Source organism: Vollenhovia emeryi, unplaced genomic scaffold (assembly GCF_000949405.1).
Source record: "Vollenhovia emeryi isolate VEMERY1.0 unplaced genomic scaffold, V.emery_V1.0 DF939239.1, whole genome shotgun sequence".
Lineage (NCBI taxonomy): Eukaryota > Metazoa > Arthropoda > Insecta > Hymenoptera > Formicidae > Vollenhovia > Vollenhovia emeryi.
The window spans coordinates 126-16,392 of NW_011967127.1; the positions used below are offsets into that span (position 1 = coordinate 126).

The following is a 16,267-nucleotide window of genomic DNA, read 5'->3' on the forward strand; positions in this document are numbered from 1 at the left end:
AGGTAATTTTCAACCATTGGTAAGATTGCTACACTACTTTGTCGCTCGGCAATAATATTAGTTCTTATTATCGACGTTAAAAATTTATCAACTGTTGTGTGGTACTTTGTGCAAAAGTTTATCCAGAAATCGCAATAACATTAGATGAACATTTTTATGCTGATTTTGTTGAAGAGAAGAGATTTCTTTTTAAAAATAAAATAATCTTTTATTAATATACATATTATTATTAAAATTAGATATAACTAATTTCTAAAATACTTATTAAGATTTTTATTGTTAATTGTGGTAATAAATAAATAAAATTATGGTGATAAATAAATTTTATGTCGGGCTTTTGTGACGGGCTCAAGAGGAGGAAAGATATCGAGATGTTAATCAAAACGCACACGCAATCAATGAGGATGTGAGATGTCAAAGTTCATAGTAACTAGTGCTTCGGTCACTGACCACTATATGTATGCCTTTTGGTACATAGGGTGTTCTTTTTAAGCATTCACACAATTTTATACACTTGGAACGTAATTGTAAGATAAACTGAAGCAAAATATATTTCGTGTAATTAAATTTTTAACTTTTATATACGGAAATTTTAAAAGCATTTGAATTTTTTTTCCATTATTTTGTGTTTCCAACATGTATATGCGTTACAATTATTATACATATATATTCTTCTAGTCTTATTCTTATACAAATAAAGTAATGATAAAGAATATTCAATTGGACCAAATCACGTTTCAAAAAAGCAACGTGATGCAGTAAGAATTTTTTAAAAATATAGCAGGGTTGGGAAAGTTACTTTATAAAAGTGTCTAGTTACAGTTACAGTTTTTTCGCTAACCATGTAACTAGTTGCAGTTACAAGTTACCAATTCTAAAAAGTAACGCGTTACAGTTATCTACTCAAAAAGTAACGAATCGTTACTTTGTAGTTACTTTCTTGCAATGAAAATAAAAATGTCAAATCTGCATTTGAATTGTAAAGCGTCGATAAAGGCGTTTATGCGCAAATGCAAGGTCCAGATCAACTATTAATGTAACTAAGTTAACTTACAGTTACAGATGGAGAGAAAGTAACCAAGTTAAGTTAGAGTTATCAGAAAAAGTAACTGTGTAACTTCGCTACAAGTAACGAATTATTTCCCAGCCATGGAATAAAGTTATTCTAATTGTTTGAACGCGCGAATTAAAACGGATAAAGAAGAAGAAGAAGAATGGATAAAGAAATAGAAAACAATTCAAAAGTTGTCAATTCAAATTCTTATATAAAAGATTACATGTCCGCAATTTTATAAGATAAATTTTTATCGATTCCCTCGAATTAATTTTTACAACCCAGTTATGTTCTCGATTGTCTCATGGTTGTAAAGGGAAGGAGGGACTAACCCGATGACACTACACCCTGCGATCTGTCTGCCATGTCTTGTATGAATCAGTGTTAATAGAAGAGACGTGGAACTACAACTAAAAAGCATATGTGTGGAACTCGCAAGTAGTCATCTAGACGACAGTTGCATGCATGCATCGTAGCAGAAAACTAGGCCGAAAGAGGCACGTAGTTCGCATAAGGGATAGTCCAACAAAGAGGAAAAGAGGAGAGACACTTTTTGTCGCATTCATTAACGTTAATCTGGAGGATGAGGGATGCTGAGTATTGAAGAAAGAAAAAGAAAAGCGAGAAAGGAGGAAGGTAGTACGTAGAGGAAGAAACGGGTCGACAATCCCGATGACCGGGAAACGGTCTCACGTCGTCACGAGGATCCTGTAATCGCGAATCCAGCGTGTCGTATCTTTGGTGGTCCCAGGCCCACGGATACGTGGGGTGCGCGTGCGAGGCCTGTAGACCGGAAAATTGACGGAAGTATGTTTTGACGACGCGAAAAGATATCATGCAGCCACGGGACCACACCAGGGGGCAATGGACAACGCTGCCATTCACGTGGATCATGCTCCTCGCGCGGTTGCTGCTTCTACCGGTACTTGTAGCATCCGGTTTGCAACCAAATGCAGCGGATGCCGCGCTGCGAGACGCAGGTAAGAATCTCAACGCCATGGTATTTAGCACTGCACGTCACGCCAAGTGTCCTGCTGTTGAAATGAAATTTCTGGCTTGATGTTTCTTAGTGGCAAAAGTCACGAGTCGCGCACTAAAAAAAACTTCCTCGTATGTTATATTCAATTGGGGTTTTCTTATTTTATGTAGGCGTTATTTTATTATATTAACGTAGTTACAAATATCTTTCTGGTCATCAAACTTATTCCAAATGCTTCAAGTTTCGAAGTTTTAGCGTATGGAGAGGCTCTCGAAATAAGAAAAAAGTTTTACAGACAAATAGAGGTAAATCAGGACCATTATGATACAAATCAAATAAAAAAACAAGAAATTTTAGGTCCGAGCAAGATGTAGGTAGCCCAATAATTTTTATTTGATATGTAAATTTTCAAGTTTTATAGATTGAAATTTACTTCGTTTTCGAGATATAATAGCGTTAAATTACTCACAATTATTATTGATTATTACGCGATACTGATTTGTCGGACAAGGAAGAATTCTGGAAATAAATTTTATTAGGGAAATACAAGTAATATGTATCTCACATGTATAATGATAATTACAATAAACTCTCGCGTTCTTAAAAAACAAATGAAACAAATTGAACGACAATCATCTCGGTAAGTTTTTAAAATAAAAATTATTTTCTCGTATTTATAACTTACACAGTTCTGTTACTGAAATAAAGTTCGACTATTATATTTAAGAGAGAAAGCTCGTTTCTTCTGAATAATATGAACTATTGCCGGTAGATGCGTTTCTAACTGATCTCTATTGCGCTAATTGAGCCGCGTATGTATTGCATGCAAAGTTGCATGCTGCAGTCGAGCAGCATCCTCTTGAATTGGTTCAGACACTCGTTCCAACGACTTGAATTATGATTCGCGGGTTCACGGGTTCACGGGTTACTGGGTTTCTAGTTGTTCGTTGTGCCTATTGTATCCGTGCGTTCCCATTTTTAGCCTCGTGCTAGTTACTCGATTACTCTTTTAAAAAAGAAAAGTATGATTTCTCTTGCAACGAGGAAAACATAATATGCGTCTCAAATTTTGAAGAATAAGAGAAGCTAAGCTCTCTCTTTTCTTTATTTTTATATATTGTTTGTCTTTCTCGTTTTTTTTAAGTCGCTGCATTACATCCACGTTAACACACGACTGTTAGTTTTTACATTACTGTAAACTTTCTTAGTTTAGCTACGATCTTCGTTTTATTTCAGCGAAGAACGTGACTGATCTAATTGAAGCCATGGGGATGCAAGAGCAACTCTTCGGAATAAGAAGAACGGAAAGTCGTTGCAGAGATGGCACGGTCGCATACGACATAATGGAAGCCGCGATCCTGATGACTCCTACCAATACGCTATTTCCGACCGGCATATCGCAGGATTTCTCTATCTTGGTTGTCGCAAAACCGAAAGCTAACGAGTCAGTGACCAAAGGTAATGAAATTGTGTTTGCAGGTTTATAGTTACAATTAGATACGCTTTGTATTTTTACTAGTGTCTGTAATGATATTCAAGTCATTAAAAACTCGGGGCTGTTTTATAAAAAGGATAACATAAAATAATTCAAAAACTTTAAAAGCGATCTTTGATATGGTATGTTATGGTTATGATTATGAGACGTTCCTATTTGCTTATTTTACACAATTTCTTAAATCTTGAAGTTATTTAAACGACCGTCGAATTTTACTATCGCAAAGATTACACGAAGATTATCATTTTCATCGAACCTCATCATTGTTTACTTGATATTCGGCTGTAGATTACTCAACGTCAGTACTCTTCACTATCTATGGTGACAGCGGTGAGGAACAGCTGATTCTTTCGTTGGGTCGCGACGTCCAACTCTTCTATAACACGCATTCGGACGACAGGACTGAACCGATTTCCTTTGGTGTCGACGTTTCCGACGGGCAGTGGCATCGATTGGGAGTCAGCATCAAGGGCGACGCCATCACGATTATTCTCGATTGCGACAGGCATGTCACGAGAAAGATACGGAGGAACCTCGAGAAAACGATCGCTGGCATCATCATGGTTGGACAGCAGCTTAAGGGCGATTTATACCTGGTAAACAAGAAATTCAGGATAATAACATAAATGAAAAAAATAAGAGGTGATAGAGAATTCATTTGTGAAGAGATTGCGAAGTCTCTAATCTGAAATGTGAAAGGCATTAAACTTGCAATTGTAAAATCTTAAGACAGGATTGTTTTATGTCTATCTAGGGAAGTCTCGAGATGCTGAAGATTGCTCTAAATCCGGACGCTGCTTACGAAATCTGTACACTGTTTGCTCCAGACTGTGAATACCAATCAAGGCATGAATTGAATTATAATTCTTCTTTCAACGAAGACGGTTCCAAAGAGAAAAATTCGGACGAAGACAATAACGGAGACTTTCTACTTCATGAAACGATCAATACAATTAATGTACTTCTTAGACCAACAACGGAGAATCCAGTAAGAATGAATAAAATTTAATTAAGCGAACAAATTAATAAAATTCGTATGGCTCAAATATGATAAACACGAATTTAAAGGAATAAAGGACTAAGAGCCGTGAACAGGGTGTTAGTGTCTAAATATTTCATATTCTAAATTTATTGCGAAAAATATTACCTCAGCCAGGTTTGAACCTGGACCTTCCTCTCGCTAGGCGGACGTCTCAACCAATTCGACCACCGAGGATTACGAATTAATTAAGTAAAGTAAATTAGTAGATATTAGAAAAGACTATAATAAACGAGAAAGATATAGCGACTTTACAAAAGTGTCAACTGTTATTTTCTGTTATGTATATCAGTAATTTACATTGTTTTATAGTTATAAATTGCTTTTTAAGATTGTTCTGAAATAAATGTACAGTATTAAAGATTAAGGAGATGAATTTGATGGAGAGCTAAATAAACAATTTTATTATTTAATTAAATATTATAAATATTGTTAGATTACAAATTTACAGACATTATACATATATTATCTATATGATGCATGATAAAACTTTAGTTTCATAGGCATTAATGTTCAATGATTCCAGATATCTTACGAAGTGGAAACGACGACTGCGAATATGTACAATGCGCAATCAAATTATCAGCAAAATTATGGAGAATTAACAAACGATCCTTACGATGAAGAATATGTGAAGCATTATAATATTCGAGGTTCTCCCGGACCCCGTGGGTTTCCCGGGCCGCCAGGAGTACCCGGTTCTTCCGGCGAGAAGGGCGAGTCCGGCCGAGATGGACTGCCTGGATTGCCAGGTATATCCGGTCCACCAGGCAACGTCTTCGTCATACCTTCGTTGACTCAACAGGGTAACGAAAAGGGGCCGGACTCTCAGGCAGAAATGTTGCGGCAGTTGATATCTCAACACATGCATGCGATGAGAGGCGTGGAAGGCCCGATGGGCCTTACAGGCGTTCCGGGTCCAGATGGACCGCCTGGGCCTCAGGGTCAGAAAGGAGAACCTGGTGAAATTGGCGAACCTGGACCTAGAGGGGACCGAGGTACGGAACAACAACTTGTAAAAGATTAGAATTTGATAACGCTTTCTTTCTCAAAGTTATTGACTCTTAATTTTTTTTTACATATATAAAAGATTTTTTAAAAGTTCTTTCGTATTTTGCTTTCAGTTTATTTAAGTTCCTCTTTCTTAAGTTTAAAACTTGAATTTTGTGAATAAATGTCTTATAATTTCTGCAAATACACAGGAATTAAAGAAAACAAATTCTTTACAGGAAGTCCCGGAAATCCTGGTAGAGAGGGTAGAAGAGGTCGTCCCGGCAGAGACGGTGAACGCGGGCTCAGTGGACCGCCAGGGATGAAAGGCGAGCAAGGGCCAATAGGATTACCAGGTCTACCGGGTGATAAAGGCGAACGGGGACCTTCGGGAACACCTGGAGAACCCGGTCTGCCGGGTCATGAAGGGATGCAAGGTGAAGACGGCCCTCCGGGTTTGCCAGGACTACCTGGTGAATTGGTAAAAATGTTATTACATATTTACTTAAAAAAAAAAAATTATATCATTACTTTTTAACAAGAGTGTAAGCAATAGATATTTTTAAGTAAATTATTATAATTTATTTATTTAGGGTTGAAATCTGTAATTTTTTAAAAGAAAGTTATGTTAAAACACTTATGCAGCAATGCTTTATGCATGTAGCAAAGATAATTTTTTATAGATAGATTTAAAGAATAGGAAGTGAGATTTAACTGGGAGGTTTACTTACATAGGGCCCGAGAGGGTTTATTGGACCAAGAGGATTCTCCGGATTACCGGGTAATCCTGGTATTCCTGGAAGCGAAGGGCCACCTGGTGTTAAAGGCAATGCTGGTCCACTCGGTCCACCTGGTGCACCGGGTCAACCAGGACCTACAGGCTCGATAGGCTCACCTGGACCCCAAGGTCCACCAGGGCCGATCGGCTTAGTTGTAAGTTATGGATACTGTTACGCCCGCGTTTTGTTAATCTCCTCAAGAATAGACTGCAAAGTCGGCGCCTCCATGGCGGGCTCGAAAATTGACGCGCCCGCCCGGGGGAAAACGGTATCCCCCGGGGTCTCTCTCTTAATGGAGGAGCCGTTATGGTGACGCTCGTCGTCGCTCGTCTGATCCCGGACAAGCCTCCAAAATGTTACGCCTCGCATGGAGACGCATGCCGTCGAATCTGGTCCGCTTCTTTTTGCACCGGCACACTCGCACGCGTGCATGTTCGCGGAAATAACGGAAGACCGTATTGTACTGGGAAACAGAATTTAATGAGAGCAAGATTACAAGCGGCTCACAACACGTCTGCTCAGAGCAGGGGCCAAGCTCACACAATCAATAACGTTGTTAAATAACATAAATAATTGGTATCCAGGCGACTCAGGCGACTCGCCAGATACCGGACGTCCAAAACGCGGGCGTAGCAACACGATTCTCTTTTGATTGTACTATGATTTTGACTGCGTCTGATATGACTAAATTTTATTAAAAGGGCCCACAAGGAAAGCCCGGGATTCCTGGCCTTCCGGGTGCTGATGGATCTCCTGGACTTCCGGGGAATCCTGGAATCCCAGGGATGAAAGGCGAGCAAGGACCATCGGGTCCACAAGGATCGGTAGGGTTTCCGGGTGTCCGAGGTGTGAAGGGTGACGAAGGGCAACGTGGTCCGTCGGGTGAACGCGGCGAGAAAGGTGAGAGAGGTTTGGAGGGTGAAAAGGGCGACGCAGGAATGAAAGGAGAGCCCGGAGCGACAGGCCCGCAGGGAATTCCCGGCCTCGAAGGTTTGGAAGGGCCAAAAGGTTTCGAGGGACCTCGCGGTGAGACTGGGTCCGCTGGTTCGCCTGGAGAAAAGGGAAAGATAGGCATACCGGGATATGCTGGCTATCCTGGAAATCCTGGAGAAAAGGGAGACAAAGGGCAATCGGGAGTTCAAGGGCCAAGCGGCGATAAAGGAGAAAGAGTAACATTGATGAATATATGAAGTTTTCAATATTGATTTTAATTTCTTTAATAAAAATATTGGAAAAATTTTTTTTTCTCATTTCTTTTAGGGAAACAGTGGTTTACAAGGAGAACGTGGTACAACAGGACCACGGGTAAATTTTTATTGTATATAACATTTCACAATTTAGATTTTGCACACGCAAGTGAATAGAATTATAATTATTTTATTAACTCAATGAAATGTGGAATATTTGCAAACGTAAAATAAATTTATAAATCAATCTAAAATGTAAAATTAAATATATTACATGCTAGTTTTATTTAATCAAATAATCTTTTACAAATATCATATAGGGCTTTAGAGGAACTCGTGGTAGAAGAGGTGCGGAAGGATTGCCAGGACCAAAGGGCGACACCGGTCAGCCAGGATCCCCTGGATTGCAAGGCGAGATTGGTTCACCCGGTGTCGAAGGTCCACGTGGATTTGTAGGACCATCGGGTCCACCAGGTCTCGATGGAAAAGACGGTATACCAGGACCACCTGGGGAACGTGGTCCAACTGGCGAATCGGGTCCTCTGGGACCTCCAGGAATTCCCGGTGTTATCGGTCCTCCAGGACCACCTGGAGAACCTGGTCAACCAGGCGAACTTGGCGCACCTGGCAATCCGGGAGCGCCAGGTGAGATTGGTCTGCCGGGTGAACAGGGGAAAGAAGGACCGCCGGGTCCGGTTGGTTTGCCAGGATCCAAAGGATTGCCGGGTCCTGGCGGATTACCAGGATTTCCAGGAGAAAGAGGTCTGAATGGACTGCCGGTTAGTTATATTCAGAATGAGGCTTATAAGACGGTAACTCATTAAGTTTCACTAGCGACTCAGGAGAATTTCAAGCTTGTTCATTAATTTTTAATATTAATTATAATAAGATGCATATTTAAACTGAATTGTAAATTCTAGGGATTGCCTGGCTTAAAAGGTGAGATGGGACCTGTCGGAGCTCAGGGACCGCCCGGCGATAAAGGTGCTCAAGGTGATCTCGGTAAAGATGGACCACCTGGCCCAGAAGGAAAGCAAGGGCACAAAGGAAACAAAGGTTCCACTGGACTTAAAGGCGAAAAAGTAACTATACAAAGCACAGACAGAATTGTGTAATTTAAATCCTGTTTTTATTCTAAGTTCTTTGATTCCTGTTTTAGACATACGATATATATCTATAATCCTAAGAATGAAGACTATTATATATCTATAATCATAAAAGTAAAAACTATTATAAAGTTTAGCGACAATTAAACAACAATATACGATTAAAAGATTTTTTTTATTAAATAGGGCGGTCCTGGATTAACTGGACCTATAGGTCGTGATGGTCTACCAGGACAACGGGGTTTACCTGGGCCACCTGGACCAGTTGGTTCCCCAGGTGAAGACGGCGATAAAGGAAACGCAGGTCCACCTGGTGAAAAAGGATTTAAAGGGTCTCAAGGAAACATAGTATGTGTGACTGATCGATTGGTAAATAAGATAAGTTTAATCGGTAAGTAATTATTTCAATCGTGCTACTGTAACGTATACAGGGTCTTCCGGGTCCGCAAGGAGTACAAGGACCACGTGGTGAACCTGGTGCGATAGGTCCTCCTGGAGAGACAGGACTACCAGGCGAGATCGGGTCGCGAGGGTCAAAAGGCGAAGTTGGTCCGACCGGAGCAGTTGGATCAGCTGGGCCTATAGGGCCCAGTGGTTTACCGGGTCAACCAGGGCCAAAAGGCGAAGTCGGAGATCCTGGAGCGATTGGTCCCATAGGGCTACCGGGAATTCCAGGAGAACGGGGTCCGAGAGGGTCAAAGGGTCTTAAGGGTGCAGAAGGTCTACCGGGTCCAGAGGGTCGCCAAGGCGAAAAAGGAGACAGTGGAACGCCAGGATCTCCTGGAAAGTCAGGAGTGGAGGGAAAACAGGTAAGATATACATACTCTGAAAGTAATAATATACATAATGTTATTTATTTGTTTACTAATGCATTTAAGGGAGAAAGAGGTACATCTGGAACGAAAGGGGAAGAAGGTAAGATAGGACTTCTCGGACTTCCTGGATTACGAGGATTAATCGGCCCCGAGGGACGAAAAGGTGACGTTGGACTACCTGGTCTTCCTGGTCCTCCTGGAGAACCCGGCCTCATGGGCGCGAAGGGCGAGCCTGGAAAGGATGGTGAGGATGGACGAGCAGGCGATCCTGGCGCGCCAGGTGAAGCTGGACTACCTGGCAAGGAGGGATTACCGGGTCCTCCTGGGAAACCAGTATGAAAATTTAAATTTATTATTAAAAAGAGGATGCAATTTACTCTTAAAAAATAACAATAATTAAGTAAGTAGTTATTTTAAAATGTAACTTTAAATATATATAAAAGAATTATAGATATACGATACATTTAAAAAAATATTGTATAAATATTGTTGATTTCTAGGGATCGGAAGGGCCGGCGGGTCAGCAAGGTAATACAGGTTTGCCTGGAGAGAAAGGATCCATTGGTCTCCTTGGAGCTCCGGGTCTCGAAGGGCCTATCGGACCGCAAGGTCCTCCTGGTTTGCCTGGCTTGCAGGGAGAAAGAGGTTTGCCAGGCGCTGCCGGAGAAAACGGTCTCTTAGGCAAACCGGGAACCATTGGACCTCCTGGGAGTATCGGGCTAACTGGTTCGAAAGGCCAGAAAGGTGACAAAGGTCGCAGAGGTGTTAAAGGACATCGAGGCGAACTGGGGTTCGTTGGACTCAAAGGCGATCATGGAAAGCGGGGGGAAAAAGGTGAACGCGGACAGCCTGGGGTGGAAGGGCTCAAAGGAGAGCCTGGACGTGCGGGTCACACTGGACCCAGAGGGGAACTAGGATTTGTCGGTCTACCTGGACCACTAGGACCATCCGGATCGAAAGGTCATCCCGGGAATGACGGAATGCCAGGTGATGTAGGTCCGCCGGGTCCACCAGGTCCACCGGGACCACCTGGTCTATCGACGGGACAATTTGATTTCGAAGGGATAATACCACCAACGATATTTCATGATCAATCGGCCAGAAGAAAACGCGACGCTTCCGAAAATATGTAAGAATCCACCTCGATCTAGCAGGAAAACTAGTAAATATGTAATCAAAAATTGTGTTACTTTTATAACATTCTCAATGGGTCTTACTTTGTTTTACGTATTCAAGTAAATCGTAAACTTTCGTTCAGTGGATTTGGATTTTAGAATTGTAGAGAGATTTGTTTTCTCGATCCGTTTAGCGATGAAGAGGAGATATTTGACAAGAAGCTCTTAGACATAAACAAGGCGTTTTTCAACATACAACAGCATTTGCATTTAATGCGCAAGCCAATTGGTACCAGAGAAAATCCGGCCAGAACGTGCAGAGATCTGTTTTACGGACACCCCGATTTGAAGGACGGTAAAATCATTCTTGTGCTACAATTTTCGATTACATGTCGCATCAGATTTTTATAAGTAAACTTTAATATTTAGCAAACGAAACAATATCTATAATTTCCTCTTTTTTTCATGAAAGAAAGTTCTTAATGCTAATATTAAACTCTCAGCGGATATAAATTTTGACAAACTTTCGGTACCTATATCTCAAGAATTTCATTTAAAAATATGTAAATTCGTTCTAATGCATTATCCTATTACTTTGTGCAAAGCTCGGTTCTTTTTATTGGTGACATTTTTATGTAAGAATATAAAAACTGGATATATTCATTGAGAGATTAAAACATTTTATCACGTTTTATATTATACATGTATTACGTCAAACAGGTTGGTACTGGATCGATCCAAACTTGGGCATGCCTGACGACGCTATCAGCGTGATATGCAACATCACGAACATGGGCGAGACCTGCATCTTTCCAGATATCCACAATAGTCACATGCCGAACATACCGTGGAGGAAAGAAGAAAATAAAACCAGCTGGTATTCGCATTTACGCGGAGGGTTTAGAGTGAGTTCGATTAAATTTTCATTCCTCTCTTCTTCTTCTTCTTCTTCATCGTGTATTAGGCTTAAAGCCTGTTTCATCTAGTTCTTGTTCTGGTACTATGAGCATTTGATTTTACTTCATCTTCGGTAGGCTGCTAAACCCGGATCTTTTCGTTCAGTTGTTTACTAAGCAGCGCATATTTCTCTGCGCCACACTCGTCACCTCATTCCTCTCAGTACGATTAATTTCGTGCTTCTCTTCGCCATTAAAGTTATCATTATCATTGTTAACAATACTAATTAAATAGCATGTTCGAGTCTCGTCTTGGAGAGACATCATCAAAACACTATCAAAAGACTTGATCGCTAAACAAATAAGTAAATGAATGAAATTATATAGTCTAGAGCTATGAATCTTATCGGAGAATTAACTACGTTTTCCAGATAAGCTACGAGACGGTCGGAGTAGTGCAGATGAACTTCCTGCGTCTGCTTAGTCAGGAAGCTTATCAGAATTTCACGTACACGTGCATGAATAGCGTTGCCTGGTACGACAGCGAAAGTCGCGGCTACGATTTCTCGGTGCGATTACTCGGCGAAAACGAGGATGAATTCTCGTACAATGGCATCAGGCCTCACGTCATCGCGGACGGATGCAAGAGCCGGAGTGGCAAGGAGGAGACCGTGTTATTAATTCGCACCAGGAAGCTACAGCAGCTGCCGCTGGTCGATTTTTACCCGGTCGATTACGGATCGCCACAACAAGCTTTCGGCTTTAAAGTCGGCCCGATTTGCTTCAAATAAATCGGCGAACTGATCACGCTGTCCTCTTGCGATTATCTTTACAATTCTTATACGATTGCGAGAGGTACAGTTTAAGGCAAAGTTCGATTTACGCATAATTAAGGAAATAAGAGATTATCGTGTATTTATAGCATGATTATGGACTTTATATGTAACACGTTTTAACATTTTTTTTGTACAGTGCAGGCCAATATTTTATGATAATTTATACGAATAATACGCTTAATATGTGTATAAATAAAACGGCCTGTTAATTATTAACCGTTCTCCAATTTACTCTCAAACACACTCCAGCTGTTAATAACTCTTAATTAATTAGTTAATAAAACCTATTTACCTATACCCTTATCGGCGCGTAATTCACAAAAGTCGAAAATATACGCGTAGACAACATCTTTATACTGTTATTGTAACAAATATTATCATATGGCTCGGAGGTCGAATTGGTGAGACGCCTAGAGTGTAGGGAGGTCCAGGTTCAAACCCTGGCTGAGGTAATATTTTTCACAATAAATTTTCTGTATTATTAAAAATGTCAAATATGGTCAAGAAAGCACTATAAAGTTGTTAGATAACACGATTTTAAGAAACGTCCGCTGGCGACATTGAAGAATTCTGATTAGTCAATTAGTTAATGTTTTACTTTAAATTTTGAATTATTACATGTTGCAATATCATTGATTGTCAGCATTAAACAAGTTTTTCAAATTATTTTCAAGTAGATTGTACATTTTTATTTCCGATTTTATTATATATTTAATTATTTATTAATATGTACGCGGATTTTTGCTTACCTCTACGTACATATAACAATGTTATCGATTATTAATTCAATATTTATCTTTAAGGTATATTATAGTATATTATACATTAGTGACACACGGAGCAGTTTAGTCTTGTTGAAGCAGGCCATTGCCGTAAGGTTCCGTGGTGTAGCGGTTATCACGTCTGCTTTACACGCAGAAGGACGCCAGTTCGATCCCGGCCGGAACCACTTTTTTTTTTCTTATACTTTAGTTGCTCTCGTATGAAATATTCTAAAAAGCACTCTATTTAATATTTTTTACAAAGGTAGAGCGCGGAATAGGAATGTACAACTCGTACAACTGCATAGTCTCTCTCTTTTCAAAAGATGATTATGAAGAAAGGTAATTTTTTAAATCAATATCTGAGATATTACGTTTCTTCATAATCAATTTTTAAAAAGTATAATTATAAAGTATGTTGTTGAAATTGGGGCCACTGCAGAGTGTTTGAAAAAGCGTTTTGTTCATCTCGAGGATAAGAAGAAACACGAAAAAAAAATCTATGATTTCGGATTGTAGACATACTTTTACCTTCAAAGCATAAAATGTATTACAAAGTACACTTAGTGATACACGATTCTAAAAATATCTTATACTATTCAATGATTATGATTGCCGAGGTGATAGACTATACATTGCAGAAATAGTCATTCTTCAGGGACTGAACATTCATTAATACGTTTACGTACAATACATTTCGGACATACATTTATCTTGTTTATGGAGTTCAACCGGAAAAATAAGAAGATACCATTTCGGTAATTTCTTTATTTAAGTAATTAGTCTCTATGAACTGAAATGAAGCTAAATTTATCGGGCAAGAAAACCGCCAAGGGCTTCATTGAGTGCTTTGCTAGCCGACGTCACACTTATCGACTCTCCGGCGAAGGGGCGAAAGTATGAAAAGATTCGAGTGAGAGATAGGGCGGATCGAAGGAATCCGCGAGAATGGCGAGATATGCGTGGGCGAACCGTGAGAAGCCGCAGGTGACACCTTGTCATGGCGGTCGGCGATTCACACTTCGGTTTCTTTCGTCCTTTTTCTGGTGACAAGACAACCGAAGTAACGGTACAGGGCCGCTTTCAGCGTGGAATTGAGAAAGTGGAAAGCTGAAGGAACTGACATCCGTGTTTAATGAAATGAGCAGTAGAAAAGAATTATATAAGATTGATATATATCATAACAAATATATATTACTTGTAAAGCATGAAAATGTGTCGATAAGATTAAGGAAGATCTGATTAGATTCGACGGGAAAGTTCAAAAATCTTGCTTTTCTTTTAATATAACTCGGAAGATATATTGTAAAGTGTCTAAATATTGTTAATCCGTTATTTCAAAGACTAAAATATTTAAAAATACGTTCTGTTTGTAGGAAACATACAATAAGTCGACGAATTGTTGTGATAAAACGACAGTAATAGTTCTGCTGGAGGAGACCGGCGTCCCTGGCGAGCATCTTTTTCAGTGAAACGCGGTAGGAGGGATAAAAGGTTTCCTTGTTTAACAAAATATCGTCTCCGAGCCATTAGCCCGACCGTTACCACTTCAGCGCGATTTTCTGCTCCCGCTATCGCGTCGAGGAGGCACTCGAGGATCTTGCGGATCCTGCGAGCTATCAAACGCAGATCTGCCTTTCTCCACCCTCCGGGACAACTTGGGTGTGTTGAAATTAACGGGAGAAAGAGCTCGGTACACGCGAGACTGTCGCTCTTAACTCGACCTTTAATTTCCGTGATTCAAAGTGATCATAATGCTCTCTCCTTCGTTTCTTTGTCAATTTTACCTTTTCAGAAGACATCCGTAGATGAGAAATGACTTATAAACAATTGAGGCGCAATCCTGTTATTAAATTTCTTAGCATAGGAACTTTTTAAAAACTACATAGAACATTTTCTTCTGGAAGAAATGGATTTCAAGTTCGTTACGATATTTATTAAATTTTTATTTTGAAGGAAAATCTACACACCTCTCTTATGTTAGAACATGATTGATATCATAATGCAATTAATTAATTAAATTCCTGTCTCTTGTTAATCTTTACAAATATTTTTGAGCAAACACATTTTCTTCGGGTTTACTGAAAAACCTCGCGAGTCCCAGGCATCGTGCATAAAATATCTAATAGATAAAACGACTGACCTGATCGTATACATGTACTCTCGAGATGGCGATCATTGATTTCTAGGGAAATAATAAATGAAATATTCATAATACTGTATGCCATTACGCTTGTCTTGCGTAACCGTAACGTCGCAGCACCGTGAGAAACAGCCAGATGTCACAGTCACTCCCAGAGTATGGTAACAGGAATGTGTATTCCAACGAGGCCTGTCAGATCTTTATTTAAGGATCAATTATTGCCGAAGTCGATTTATAATGCAAATCGATATGGAAACTACGCAGCGTGATCGTAGAGTAAGATTCGAATAATGATCGAATAAAACATATTCTATTTAAGAAATACACAGGATGCTTTAGGACTGTCAACCCTTATTTTGTTTTCAGACTTTTGGGGCGATTTTTTCTTAACGAAAATTTAATCTCATCTCTGGACTTCAATTTTTAAGAATTTATAAGATAAATTTTATCTCCACAGAATTTTTAAGTATACAAATAAACCTATGGTTTTAAACTTTGCTAAATGAAAAATATGTAAATGTCTTACTAGCTATATGTCTACGGTTCAATTTGCAAAATTTTCTAAACTTTGGACCTACGTTTAATTATACTTTACTAATAAAGAAATCTTTAAATCTTTTTAATTCGTTCATATTTACATACGATGATATAATACAAAATTTATTTATATAATACAAAATTGTTCGTTAAACTAATCAATATCAAGTTGTAAAACGTGTTTCATTCTTTTGTTACATATGAGTTTTCTAACTCCTATTTTTTTCTTTTACGTATTTCATTATGTTGTTAAATGTTGAAAAGGATCCAACCAAGTATAAAGCAAATTTCTTTTCCACACAATCTCTCTCTCTCTCTCTCTCTCTCTCTCTCTCTCTCTCTCTCTCTCTCTCTTGATTCCCCTCATACTCCTCTCGCGGTTCGTTCGATAACGCCGGTTCGACTTCGGTGGTTCTTCGCGATTAGCCGGAGGGAGAGGTGGTAAGAGCCGCGCGCGAATTGACTTTCGCGCTCCGACTCACTCACCGCCGTTTACAGCAGGGTGGAAGCGAGGATATTCCTTGCTGCTTAGCCG

The 16,267-nt window shown here is 39.7% G+C and overlaps 1 protein-coding gene and 1 non-coding gene across 2 annotated transcripts; both read left to right on the forward strand.

The window, feature by feature from the left end:
- Positions 1-1,279: 1,279 nt before the first annotated feature.
- On the forward strand, positions 1,280-12,460 carry LOC105560187 (collagen alpha-1(XI) chain-like). Its single transcript, XM_012009073.1, has 17 exons — positions 1,280-2,034; positions 3,270-3,491; positions 3,817-4,124; positions 4,283-4,516; positions 5,094-5,565; positions 5,797-6,038; positions 6,293-6,490; positions 7,038-7,520; positions 7,597-7,641; positions 7,844-8,302; positions 8,444-8,605; positions 8,816-8,977; positions 9,061-9,777; positions 9,945-10,573; positions 10,754-10,914; positions 11,280-11,464; positions 11,887-12,460. Exons 1-17 carry the CDS (start codon positions 1,890-1,892, stop codon positions 12,244-12,246), a joined length of 5,184 nt encoding a protein of 1,727 aa, XP_011864463.1. The 5' UTR covers positions 1,280-1,889; the 3' UTR covers positions 12,247-12,460.
- A 707-nt stretch (positions 12,461-13,167) lies between these two features.
- Positions 13,168-13,240, forward strand: Trnav-uac. Its single transcript has one exon. It is a non-coding gene; the product is annotated as a tRNA-Val (tRNA).
- The last annotated feature ends 3,027 nt before the right edge of the window (positions 13,241-16,267 follow it).